We start from the raw sequence: 15,000 nt of genomic DNA, 5'->3' as shown, positions 1-15,000 counted from the left end.
GTGGGAGATAGAATAGCAGCAGGCCGCCCTCCGGAGAGCAATATTTGAGTCTGTTTCATTAAAGAGGGTGGAAGATCTTCGAATTGAATTCTTCTTGAAGCTATATTGGGGTGGCTGGAACATGGACTGTGCATCGAGTATATATATATATATATATATATATATATATATATATATATATATATATATATATATATATATATATATATATATATATATAAAACTGAATCACGAAAATATGGAACGTGATAAATATGTAAATAACGACAAATTCCACGACGGAAAGAGAATTAGTGGAGTACTGCAAGGCCTTTCGACTTCTTGTCCTGCTAAGTAAAGGATAAGAAGTCGAAAGGCCTTTGCAGTACTCAATTGTTTCCCTTTCCTTCACGGAATTTGTCTTTATATATATATATATATATATATATATATATATATATATATGTGTGTGTGTGTGTGTGTGTGTGTGTGTGTGTGTGTGTTGTTTGAGTGTTTGTTTCATTATAAAGGAACCACTCTCCAATACATTAAAAATAAAAGTGAACATGAATGTGTAATTGCCAACGTTATTAGGAAAATAATAATAATAATAATAATAATAATAATAATAATAATAATAATAATAAAAACATTCCCATGCCTCAGTGTCACCAGAGGTTCAGCGCGGCATCTGGAAATATATATTACCATGATTTATGGTATGGTAGAAATATGGCCCGGGGTAGCATTTAATAAGCTGGGATATTGCATTTGGTGTTGCGCTGCTACCAGGATGTAATGCTATGAATTTTTATTGTAAGATTCACGCTGCGTTGAATTCACGTGGAAAAGATGAATGTCAGTATGTCAGCCTTAAAGAATTTTAATTTAATTCTGTTTATTATGTATGAATTTGAAAATTAGTTTGTAGGTCGGAGTGTGTCAGCCTTAAAGAGTTTAATTTATTGTAGTTTGTTGAGTATGAATTTGTAAATGAGTTTGTAGGTCAGAGTATGTCAGCCCTTAAAGAGTTTAATTTATTGCAATTTACTGTATGTGAGTTTGTAAATTAGGTTGTAGGTCAGAGCTTGTCAGCCTTTAAAGGGTTTAATTTATTGTAGTTTGTTGTATATTAATTTGTAAATTAGGTTGTAGGTCGTACTATGTCAGCCTTGAAGAGTTTGATTCATTGCAGTTTATTGTATATGAATTTATAAATTAGTATGTAAGTCGGAGTTTGTCAGTCTTTAAAGAGTTTAATTCATTGCTGTTTGTTGTGTATGAATTTGTAAATAAGTTTGTAGTTCGGTAATTTACGTCGTAACGTTTTAGTAAAAGCGTTTTGGGAGTTAATGAATTGACTCTTTTATGTATTTTATCCACATCATTTATTATTCATAAGAATCCATGATCAATATTTATATAATATTTTTGTTATATCCATCGGAGGCCTTAGATATTTATTTTGTTATTTAACTTAAAGTTCATCACTGCAAAACAAATCTTGGAAATGACGAAGTAAAACAAAAAGAGATGATAGAATAAACAACACAACTAAAAGAGTGAGAAAAACAACACATTCATTATAGAAGTGTTATTGGGTGGGGTCTGGTGTTTTGGTAGTGTGCGTGTGGTGGAAATGAGTAATATAGAGATGGGAATGGTGGGGGGGGAGATGGGGGGAGGGAGGTCCTGTAGCAGCAAGGAACCCTTTTGCTTTTGTACACCTTTTTTTTCTGCGACTTTTTTTATTTGGGGAAAAAAAAGTTTTGCAAGTTATAGAAGGTAGGTTATACAAAGTATAGAAGATAGGATATAAGAATTATAGAAGAATGTTGTACAAGTTCTAGAAGGTAGGTTATAAAAGTTATATATAAGAAGGTTGTGCATGTTATAGAAGATAGTTTATAAGAGTTATAGAAAATAGGTCTTGCAAGTTGTAGAAGATAGGTTATACAGGTATAGAAGATAGGATATAAGAATTATAGAAGAAGGTTGTACAAGTTCTAGAAGATAGGTTATAAATATAGAAGAAGGTTGTATATGGTAAAGAAGAAGGTTATAAGAGTTACAGAAAATAGGTCTTGCAAGTTATAGAAGATAGATTATACAAAGTATAGAAGATAGGGTATAAGAGTTATAGAAGAAGGTTATACAAAGCTTAGAAGATAGATTATAAGAGTTAGAAGAAGGTTGGACAAGTTATAGAAGATAGGTTATAAGAGTTATAGAAGAAGGTTTTGCAAGTTATAGAAGGTAAGTTATACAAGTGATAGAAGATAGGTTATAAGATTATAGAATAAGGTTATACAAGTTAGAGAAGATAGCTTATACAAGTTATAGAAGATAGGTTATACAAGTTATAGAGGATAGGTTATGAAAGTTATAGAAGATAGTATATAAGAGTTACAGAAAACAGGCTATATAAGCTTCAGAAGATACAAATGAAGATTGGTAAACACAAGGAATAAGTAAAAAGACAACAGGTGAGGGTCATGAAAGATTTTTTTTTTTGCAAAGAGGCTAATATGACGTAATAAAATTCATTTCTGTTTCCCCTTCACCATTACTATCTACCTTTTGTCTCTGTAAAGCCATAGAACATTTTGGGTAGAATTGCAATATTTGGAGGAGCCCTTATTTGAAAGTGTGCAGTTATCGCGGTACCAGTAACTCTACCTTGTTTGAAATGTTTCAAAAAAGGAAGTCTATTAGATTAGCAATACCCTTCTTCATGTATACACTGCCTCTCGATAGTCATTTCATGATAAATCCTGTTAAAATTGGATGAAATTCAGCATTGTCAGGGCAGTGAACTTACGACGCCATTATTCTAGAGGGTCTCGCGTAGTCATTTTAGGATGAATCCTGTTATAATTGATTGAAATTCTGTCAGGACAGTGAACTTATGACACCAATATTCTGAGGGTCTCACTTAGTAATTTTAGGATGAATTCCGTTATAATTGATTGAAATTCATTACTGCCATGATGGTGAACTTATGACATCAGTAATCTACAGCGTCTAACCTGTCAGGATAGTAGCTGTTACACAACCTAACTTACTGACAGATACTAATATAACTAGTATTAGGAGAATTCAGTATGAATTGCTCAAAATTAACGTAATTCCCATTTGACTTTGTATGGGCACACGGATAATAGAAATGGACAAGAGCCCAAAACCAGGTCAGGATTCTAAGAAAAAAGATAATGAGCTGGTGTTCTCTTGAATTATGATAAGAATCGCCATCTTTCGATAGGGGTAGGTCACAGATCTCTGGGAACACAGTGACAGAGATAAATTGAAAAGAAAGAGGCTATGTCAAATCGTCTTCACTCTTGTAGCTGACAGTTCATGGTGCATAGGGTGAGGAAATTAAATGTTTTAAAAGTGGTATGAGACTAGTAGCGTCGGTTGATTCTCATGTTCACAATTCCTACGGAATCGCGGAGTGAGTGACTCGTTTGGACGTGAAACTTCCATAAGCAATATTAATCATCTTTTTTAAAACTCTTACTTACGATTTATAATACTGTGAGGAAATGAAATCTTTTAAAAGGGGAAAAGAGACTGGTCACGTCGGTTGATTCTCAAGCTCACAGTTCCTACAGAATCACGGAGTGAGTGACTCGTTTGGGCATGAAACTCCCATAAGCAATATGAATTTCTCTTTTAAACTGTGTCCTACAACCCATAGTCCATAGAAAGACTGGAGGAGTCAACAGCATTCAAATCTGAGAATAATTCCTGTGATGACTCGGAAGACCAGTCATGTCGGTCGATTATTATGCTCACTATTCCTGTGGAATCAAGGGGGTGAGTGACTGGTTTGGGCATGAAACTTCTATAAGCAATATTGATCATCTTTTTAGAACTCTCCTGACAACCCATAGCCCAAAGTAAGACTGGAGGAGGCAGGAGTATTTAAATCTGAGAATAATTCTAAAGAGACTCTGAAGGAGTCGAGAGGAGCAGTCTTTATCGGTCCACGGTTCAGACCGAGCCAAAGGGCGCTGAGGAGAGGAGATGAGGAGAGGAAGTATTCGAGGGAGAGAAAATGATGGAGATTTATTACCTTTCTTGGAATGAGGTCGTGGATCACTGGGCGCCGCTGCTGCGGTCTTTAGTCGTTTGTTCACCCTCCTTTGTATTTATTTTTTTTTTATTTTTTTTTTTTTGTTGGGGAAATTTATTTTTTTTTTTTTTTTTTTGTCAGTAAATTTATTTCTTTGTTAACATAGATGTGTTTTTTTCCTTCACATATTTTAGAAGTTTTGTTTCTGTCTTAGAGTAAATATGTTGCTTTATTAAGATGTGTATTTTTTACCACTTATTTTAGAAGTGTTTGTTTGTTTCTTAGAGTATATTTATTTCTTTATTAATATATCTCTATTTTTGGCTGGCTCTTACTTTAGAAGTAATAAATTTAAATTATATATATAGCCTGTATATATATATATATATATATATATATATATATGTGTGTGTGTGTGTAAAAATAATATGATTCACTATATAAATATATAATATGATATAATATATATATAGAAAATGTCTTTCCTGATTCAAGATTGGAATGTGATACATACTTACAAAATCTCTCCATGGATATATGTCTATACATATATATATATATATATATATATATATATATATATATATATATATATATATATATATATATATATATGTCTCATTTGTTTAGAAGTAAATGAATTTAAAGTTAATTTTTGTGTTTGTTTCTCTCCTTGAGTAAATTTATTTCTTTATTAATATATACCATTATTTCAGTTTCGCTTATTTTAGAACCAGATAAATACAGGGGGAATTTTGTGTATATATCTTAGAACAAATTGATTTCTTTATTAATATATCCCGATTTTTATGTGTCACTTATTCTAGTTCTTACTCTTTATTATTATATGTATTTTTTTACTCCTTTGTGTATTTTGGAATTAAATAAATACGAGAATAGAATGACAGTGTGGAAAGTCTGCATCGTATGGTAATCTTCTTTTTTTCCATTTTTTCCTTCGAATCAAAAAAGAATAAAAAAAAAGGCACTCTGAAACTCGCAGATTATATCGAAATACGATGGAAGGAAAAGGGGTGGTTTGTTGTAGAATCCCACCCTCCCCCCAACCCCCCGGAGAGGGGGGAGAGGAGATTGAGGGTGTGTGATGGGGAGGAGATAGGGAGGTTAAGGTAGGTCCTCAAAGGTAGTGGTTAGTAGGTAGTTGGAGGGGGGAGGGATACGGAGGTCATCTGGAATGGGGGCAATAAATTTGGGTTACTGCCGGATAATGCCGGAATATGCGGTACAATTTACGGCCGTTCAAACTAACCCTCGCGGTTGGTAAGAATATACGAATGTAGGAGGGAGTGTTTCTATTATTGTACTCACACCGTTCATACATATTTTATGCATTGTATATTTAATATATATATTTATATATATATAAACATATATATGTATATATACATATATATACATATATATATATATATATATATATATATATATATATATATATATATATATATATATATATATATATATATATATATATTTCTGACTCACATCAGGACCGAACCCAGGTCTTTCAAACTGAGTTAGAGAGCAACCAGGCCACACACGTACAGTTGTATTCAGGTTCCGACTTCTTTACGACTTGTGGGCCTGGTTGGTAAGGGGCCTGGTCATTTCATTTGAAAGACCTGAGTATGATCCTGAAGTGAGTCAGAAATTTATTTCTGTTCCACATGAATATGTTATGATATATATATATATATATATATATATATATATATGTATGTATGTATATATTGTGTGTGTGTAAGTATGGATATCTGTGCTTTTATCTGGGTTCCTCTTTTGTTAAAAACTTCCATGTCTTACTTTACACTTGAGAATGTACAGGGGAAGGAAGGCCGTGTCCAGGCACACACACACACACACACACACACACACACACACACACACACACACACGTTAAGCCTCCCGTCCGGTAAATATTACATAAAAACCGCAGCTCCCTCTCGCGAACTCGCTGCCAGCCAGACTTTGAACTTCCTTATTCAGTTTGATGATGCACACCAGCTCAATTTCATAAATTTCATAACGGAGAGAGAGAGAGAGAGAGAGAGAGAGAGAGTGCTGTTGCTGCTGCAACATCCACGCTTGACCGCGTTTGCAAATCTAGCAAGTTGCATTATGCATCTTGCAATGTAGAGGTCTTGCTGATTAGATGTTTTTTTTAACTCGTTCCCGCAGTGACTTGGTGGATTGTGGTCGCGTGCTGCTGTTTGATTTGAGCATTTATTATTATTATTATTATTATTATTATTATTATATTATTATTATTAGATGACCAACCCGGCAGTTCCCGGGATAACTCTGAATGACATCCGACAAACTTTTTCTCTCACAGAGTAATTGTGGCACATACACAAACACACACACACATGCATACATCCATTTTATATATATACATTATTATTATTCAGGAAGGCATATACACTGTCAGTTCATATTTTGCACTCGTTTCCTCGCTGATTAGGGTGCTACTTTGGGAGTGCATGTTTCTGCACTCCTCTTAAGGTTTCAGCAGCTCCCTATGGGGTGAGAGCATAGTTTGTGCTCATATTAATTATGTAAGAAACTGACAACATTGATATTCCATATTTTGGCATTTTTATAATTATTTCAAGACATAAAAACTAGCATTGCCCATATTTGAAGTCTTGCTGGATTATAAAACTTATATATATATATATATATATATATATATATATATATATATATATATATATATATATATATATATATATATATATATATATATATATATATATTATATATAAAAAACCTCCACTTTGCCGTCTATTTTGCGAGCCTTCACAAAGGCCCATCAACACTGCTTCGACACCCCTGTCCCTGTTCACACACATACACACATACACACACACACATACAAATAGCCATTTGCTTGTTCCAGTCACTTTTACGCTTCGTGTCTGCCATTACCTTTTCATTTCAACACCTGCATTCCATCTAACCAGCACGTTCTGACTACAGAGAGAGAGAGAGAGAGAGAGAGAGATTAATTGATAATGTTTAATTTAACGTAATGAATTGCAAGATAGAGAGAGAAAGAGAGGAATGGATGATTGATTTAATATCATAAAATAATGGTAAAAAATCTGAAAACAAGAAATAGAAAATGAAGAGAGAGAGAGAGAGAGAGAGAGAGAGAGAGAGAGAGAGCGTACATTTGGCCTATTACACCAGCTAAAAAAAAAATGAAATAAAAGCGACAGTTATTGTGCTTTACTGTCAGCGTATCATCGAATCGCCCTGATTTTGACGACGTACGACACGCGGCAAAAACATTTCATTCCCCTGATAATCTATATACGTATTCATTTCACGCTTCGCGAAGTTATTTTGTCTTTGCCGTGTAGTAGCGTTATTTGTCTTTTTTTTAACGCACGCTTTACCCTCTTTTTAGTTCCTTTATTACTTTTTTATACTGTGTTTTTATTCATTTCACTATTATTTTTTAATCCGTTTTTCATTTGGATGCTGATTTTTACACCGTTTGTTTATTTTCTGTTTACATTTGTTTATTAAGTATTTGTCTTTCTTTTCTTTTCTATTTATATTTATGCACTGCTAATTCCCTTTTTCTCGAGAGGAATTTTCGAAAGAATGATTAATGATCTGACTTACATGTTTCTGAATATATTTCACTGAACTGCAAGGAATTACTTTTCTTCCTCAGTATTGTTAAATTTACACATGTAAATATATATGTATATATACATACATACATATAAATATATATAATATATATAATATATATTATACATATCTATGTATATATGTATATATAGATATATATATGTGTGTGTGTGTGTGTGTGTGCGCTCGCGCCCGTGATTACATGTATGTCTAATGTAGCCACGCTTACAGCTTACCTTGAATAGAGTAGATAGTTGAAATTGGTATTTTCGCCCTTTAATGACCTTTATGGTCGTGACGCCAACTAAGGTTACAGAGTGATTCCTTCTTTCCCTTCCTTTTATGTTTATTTTCTGCTGATGTTGGATTTTTATAACCTGTAACTTATTCTCTCTCTCTCTCTCTCTGTTTCTCTCTCTCTTTTTTACTAGTCTTCTGGACTGTTTTGAGATTTTTTACCAGTATTTGATATATATATATATATATATATCTATATATATATATATATATATATATATATATATATATATATATATATATATTCTATGTGTGTGTGTCAGTGTCTGTGTTCTTTGCAATTTTTTTCTACTGTTGTCAGATTAAATAAAAATTATAAATTGACATTTATTCTCTCTCTCTCTCTCTCTCTCTCTCTCTCTCTCTCTCTCTCTCTCTCTCTCTGCGACGCCAGGTTACGAAACGGCATCCGTTGATGTTGCTGTTTCCTTTTTCCCCCCAGGGACAAGATCGTCCCGCTGAAGGACGTGGCGGACGCGGGCGACGAGGAGGACCTGCCCAAGTCGTGGGACGCCCTGGACGAGTACGAGGACGACGACGACGACGACGACACCTACGACGACGAGGAGGACGACGAGTACCTCTTGAACGACGAGGACGACGACGACGACCTCGACGACGACTACGAGTCGTCCCCGCAGAGGGAGACCACTCCCCGTCCCCCTCCTCCTCCCGCGGCGGCCGCTGCTGGAGTGGTGGCCGCTGGGGGCGGCGCCAACCAGCGCCTGAACCGCAGGCCCTTCGCCGAGAAGTAAGTCCTTAGGAGATATTTTATACACTGTTATTGATAATTTGTCATGTTATGTTGTATTCCTACAGTTTATGTTAGGAGATATTTTAAAGCGTATAAATATATATTTATATACATCCATACAGAGTGCATTAGAAGATATTTTGAAGCGTATATTATAGTATATTCCTACAGTTTGTATTAGAAGATATTTTAAAACGTTTGTTGTATTATATTCCTACATGTATGCCTTACAGCTTGTATTAGAACACATTTTAAACCGTATATTATAGTATATTCCTACAGTTTACATTAGATATTTTAAAGCGTATATTATTATGTTATATCCCTACAACTTAGAAGATATTTTAAAGCGTATATTATGTTATATTCCTACAGCTTGTATTAGAAGACATTTTAAAGCGTATATTATAGTGTTTTCCTACAGTTTATATTAGATATTTTAAAGCGTATATTATGTTATATTCCTACAACTTAGAAAATATTTTAAAGCGTATATTATGTTATGTTCCTACAGCTTGTATTAGAAGACATTTTAAAGCCTATGTTATTGTATATTCCTAAAGCTTGTTTTAGATGTTTTAAAGCCTACGTGAATTTATCATATTATATTCATACAGAATATATTTCAATATCTATTTGATATATATAGGAGATTTAGGCTGTTAAAAAGCACTGGGTGACTTTTAACCCTTCAAAGCTGAAAGACAATCAAGAAGGAGTTGGAGTGGTTGGACAGCATGCTCAAGAGATTAAAAATGGATAGGGAGTTGGAGTGGTTGGTATTTCTTTGGCATTATTATTATTATTATTATTATTATTATTATTATTATTATTATTATTATTATTAGTATTATTATTATTATTCAGAGATAAACCCTATTCATATGGAATGCTTCATAGGCCATTGAATTGGAATTCTAGCTTCCAAAGAATATTATGGTGTTCATTGAAAGATTTTATAAAAGGTAATAGGAAATGCAGAAAGAAGAGATGTTTTATTAGAGAAAAAAAGGATAAATTAATAAATTAATAGATACATACATAAAAATATAAATAAATTAGTAAAATACAAAGTGAATTGTTTCAGGATAGTAATTCATAGCATCTTCGCTTGGACTTTTGAGGTTCAAATTGCTCAACATCCTCAGGGGATTGAGGTTCAAATTGCTCAACATCCTCAGGGAATTGAGGTTCAAATTGCTAACATCCCTCAGGGAACATCCCTCAACATCCCCTGGGGAACTGAGGTTCAAATTGCTCAACAACCTCAGGGAATTGAGGTTCAAATTGCTCAACATCCTCAGGGAATTGAGGTTCAAATTGCTCAACATCCTCAGGGAACTGAGGTTCAAATTGCTCAACATCCTCAGGGAACTGAGGTTCAAATTGCTCAACATCCTCAGGGAACTGAGGTTCAAATTGCTCAACATCCTCAGGGAATTGAGGTTCAAATTGCTCAACATCTTCAGGGAATTGAGGTTCAAATTGCTCAACGTCGTCAGGGAATTGAGGTTCAAATTGCTTAACATCCTCAGGGAACTGAGGTTCAAATTGCTCAACATCCTCAGGGAATTGAGATTCAAATTGCTCAACGTCCTCAGGGAATTGAGGTTCAAATTGCTCAACATCCTCAGGGAACTGAGGTTCAAATTCCTCAGCATCCTCAGGGAACTGAGGTCCAAATTGCTCAACATCCTCAGGGGGGGACTATTCCAAATTCCAACGATGTGAGGACAGTGGAGCCGTCTCCCTGAGGATGTAGGAATGGAAGAGAAGAGGATCCTCTGTTTCTCCTTAAGAACGCGCTGGGGTCTTCTCGTAGTTAAAAAAAAAAAAAAAAAGGATACCAGTTCTTTTATGGCGCAAGATCTCAGGCTCCTCACAAATGAAGGCGCGTAAGCCCTTCTTTCTCGGCAAGGCCACTTCCTCGCGTGCTAAGAATGGGAACCTTCTCTCCAGAAGGCAAGTCGAGATGAGGGAGGAGCCGAGACAGGGTAGCTTTAAAACTCATTATTTGTTCGGCGCAAAAAAAAAAAAATGTGAAAAAACAAACTCTGCTTTGATTTCTTGCCATCCGTTTTTACATCCCGACTATTTGAGGCGGAATGGATGAAAGCGCTTCGACGTGTAAAAAAAAAATTGAGATACGTAAACAAAGAAAAAAGGAACTCGGGTAAAAAATTTTTGAATTTTTTTTTTTTTTTAACAATCGACGATCTTTTTTTTTTTTTAGCCGATTACTTGTAAGAACCGGCCTGATTGGATCACAAAAAAGTTAAAGTGAAACATAAGCACTTTTTGGGCTGTTTGGCGCTGCGTGATCTCTCTCTCTCTCTCTCTCTCTCTCTCTCTCTCTCTCTCTCTCTCTCTCTCTCTCTCTCTCTCTATATATATATATATATATATATATATATATATATATATATATATATATACATATGTGTACATATATATATATATATATATATATATATATATATATATATATATATATATATATATATATATATATATATATATATATATATCAGTACGGGTGTGTGTGTTCTCTGAATTTGTGGCGTTAAACTTGAATCTCAGTTTGGGATCAAACCATCCATTTTAATTCCTAGCAACCCCTCCCCACTCCCACCCCCTTCCCCTGTTGCTCCGGCTTTGAATCCCGACCAAAATGACGTCGCGGTGGGTACTGTTGCAAATGATTCTAGACAGTGTCGCAGTGCAACCCCGCTTGCAAAGCCTCCCAGCAGCCAAATTACGTAGGCCCGTCACAAGCCCTGCGTCAGATGGATGACTGCTGGACCTCGTCACCCGTCACTCACCCGTCAGTTGGTCCGGTTGCACCAAATCATAGGACAAGGAGGAGGTCTTGAAGTCTCCCGAGTGATGTGGCGATGATAATGAGACTCATGTTGACCTCAGTTCTCATTTGTAGTTTGGCATGTTGACCCTAATTTAAGCAGGTATGTCTGGGTAGATGGCCACGGGATTGGTTGGAGTGATTTTGGGTGGGATTATATTTAATGGTTCTTATTTTCGCGATAGGGTAGGTGTTTTTATGTTCTATATGACATATAAATTAAAATGTCCGGCTTCAGAAAATCGTGACAACTATAGCTGTCTCCTGTAAAATGGTTAAGAAATCCAGTAGTATAAGTGTAAATATATATTAAAAAGAAAAAAAGAGAAAAAATGTATATATATATATATATATATATATATATATATATATATATATATATATATATATATATATACACACACACATACACGTACACTTACACTGTTGTAGATTTCTTCACCATTTGAGTGACTCATGTTACTATGAGATTTCATGAATAGCTATCCCATTCATCCTCCTGTTGTAATGTTAAATGTTATGTCAAGCATGTATATCTAATATACAGTATATCTTAAAATGACTGGCGTAAGAAAATCATGACAATAATAGCTGTCACATTCATCCGCCTATTGTAATCTTTTATAATGCCTTAATATCTAATAGTTGAGTTTCATTTCATGAATTGATAATGGGAAATTACTCTAAAAGAATTGCCTGATAATTTTCTTCATATTCATTTTCCTCTGTAGGGGGTTAGTGCGTTCAGTGCACCTCACGGGGTGCACTGTAGACATTGCTAAAGGTTTTTTGCAGCGTCCCATCGGCCCCTAGCTGCAACCCCCTATCATTCCTTTTACTGTACCTCCGTTCATAGTATCTTCCATCTTCTATCCACCCTTTCCTTACAATTATTTCATAGTGCAACTGCTTTGAGGTTTTCCTCCTGTTACACCTTTCACACCTACCTGCTGTCAATTTCCTATCCAGCGCTGAATGACCTCATAGGTCCCAGTGCTTGGCCTTTGGCCTAAACTCTATATTCCATTCCTTTCCATATTCACTGTCCTTATTTTATCCTCTCGTTGTGCTAAACATGCATTATCTCCTGTTATTTATGAAAGTCATAATTGCTATTGGTGATTGAATAGCTTTCGACATTTGGCTGTTGTGATTTTTGAACTGAAGTAAATTGAACTGAACATAGAGTTTAGGCCCAGGGCAGGGCACTGGGACCTATGAGGTCATTCAGCGCTGAAACGGAAAACCTCAAAGCAGTTGCACTATGAATCACTTGTTAGGAGAGGGTTAAGGAAAGTAAGATCGAAGAAAGAGAATATGAAAGGAGGTACAGTAAAAGGAACGAAAGGGGTTGCAGCTAGGGGCCGAAGGGGCGCTGTAAAGAACCTTAAGTAATGCCTACAGTGCACCGCATGAGGTGCACTGACGGCAGTACCCCTCTACGGGGTGTTGTGATTTAATCTGGATAATCATTCATAGTTTTGATTTAATCGTTATCAGCTTGGATGAGATTTAATTAAAATAAATATTCCCCATTTTTAGCGACTTAGTCATTATGAACACTTGCTTGTGATTCGGACTTTACCGAAACTGAGCTTAATTATTCATCATATTTCTTACATAAGATTTAATGGCCATCAACGCTAATGATTGCCATCTAATTATCCTACCGTAGTAGAAGGATATTAATCCGAAAGGTATCTTACACGCTTTTTTAATTTATTCATTTTTTATTTGTTTTTATTTTTCCTCCCTAAACCCCGATGATGATCATCTGAGTTATGACCGAAGCTGATCCGTGTAGAAGTTATTAATTAGTCATTTTTTTGCGTCGTAATCAAGGGCGCTTGTCATTCCTTTTGATCAATCAACATATCGCGATATATGTATATTTTTTTTTATGATTACGTCGGCGAGTTATTAGTTCAGTCAAGCATTTAGTGGAGGGCGGGATCCCTCCGTCATTGGCTGGCTGGCTGGCGTTCCTGTGGAATTGATTGACAGGTTTTTTCAGAATGCGTTACATATCCATATATGCATATATATATATGTATATATATGTATGTATGTATATGTGTATATATATATATATATATATATATATATATATATATATATATATATATATATATATATATTAGAAATACCAACTCACAATTACGTGTGGAACAGAAATAAATTTCGACTCACATCAGGATCGAACCCAGGTCTTCCAAATGAAAGACCAGAGCGCTGCCGACCAGTCCGCACGAGTCATTTGTAAAGACCTGGGTTTGATCCTGACGTGAGTCAGAAATTTATATTATATATATACATATATATATATCTATATATACATTATATGTGTGTGTGTGTGTTTGTACATATAATATTAATTGTAATAGAACGTCTCTTCTCCTTAAGGGGGGCTGGTGGGGTGGGTGTTATTGCCGTAAGTGCACCTCACGCACAGCACTGTAAGCATTATTTAGGTTTTTTTTGCAGCGTTCCTTCGGCCCCAAACTGTCACTTCTTTCATTAATTTTAATGTATATAATGTATCTATGTGTATATGACGCACATATATATGTGTATATATATGTATACAGACATACATATATACATACATATATATGTATATATTTACAAAGTCTGTCCTCATGATTAGTTCGTGTTTCCCCAAGAGAACTGGTAAAAAGGTTTTCATATTAGCATTACAATTTCATAAGGTAAACAAAACTCACGGAGCGAAGGCTCCAATGCGCTCCAAATGTATTCAGAATGCAGTTCATTTTCACATTCCGTATTTTGGATGTTTTCGGGTTCAGTATTCCGTGCGTAGGCGTGGTTGCATGTCTCCAGTATGTATGTGTATACATTATGTATACTTATATATATATATGTGTATATATATACATATATATATATATATATATATATATATATATATATATATATATATATATATATAATAATTGTATGTGTATCCAGTATGAAGTTATGTGGTAAGACGGATATTTTTGTATGTACTTCAGAACATAAAGATGTATTTTCAGTGTATCGGACAAATATTTCATTCGATGTTTTGTCTAACGTCTTTAAATTAGGAGTATTTTCGTAATTTTTCACTGCCACAATAATTGGTAAAATGTTTGAGGCTTCAGCTTAATATATAACAGATGTCTAGTTGGTTTTACGTCTTATTAATAGTTTTACTCCATTTCAGTTTTCTGTAAAAGAAAACTAATTTGCCGGCCGTGCCTTTTTCTGTCCGTCCTCATATTTTAAAAACTATTGTGGCTAGAGGACTGCAAATTGGTATGTTGATCATCCACCCTCCAATCATCAAACTCACCAGATTGCAGCCCTCAGACCTCATTATTT

At 34.7% G+C, this 15,000-nt stretch overlaps 1 protein-coding gene across 1 annotated transcript in view; it reads left to right on the top strand.

The window, feature by feature from the left end:
* Positions 1-15,000, top strand: part of LOC136838446 (proteoglycan Cow-like) — a 620,993-nt gene that overhangs the window by 570,614 nt on the left and 35,379 nt on the right. The window contains 1 exon segment of the mRNA XM_067103375.1: positions 8,466-8,774. Within this exon segment, the coding sequence (XP_066959476.1) occupies positions 8,466-8,774 (309 nt within the window).

This window comes from Macrobrachium rosenbergii, chromosome 5 (assembly GCF_040412425.1).
Source record: "Macrobrachium rosenbergii isolate ZJJX-2024 chromosome 5, ASM4041242v1, whole genome shotgun sequence".
Classification (NCBI taxonomy): Eukaryota; Metazoa; Arthropoda; class Malacostraca; order Decapoda; family Palaemonidae; genus Macrobrachium; species Macrobrachium rosenbergii.
This window is presented reverse-complemented; position numbering and strand designations above follow the sequence as displayed.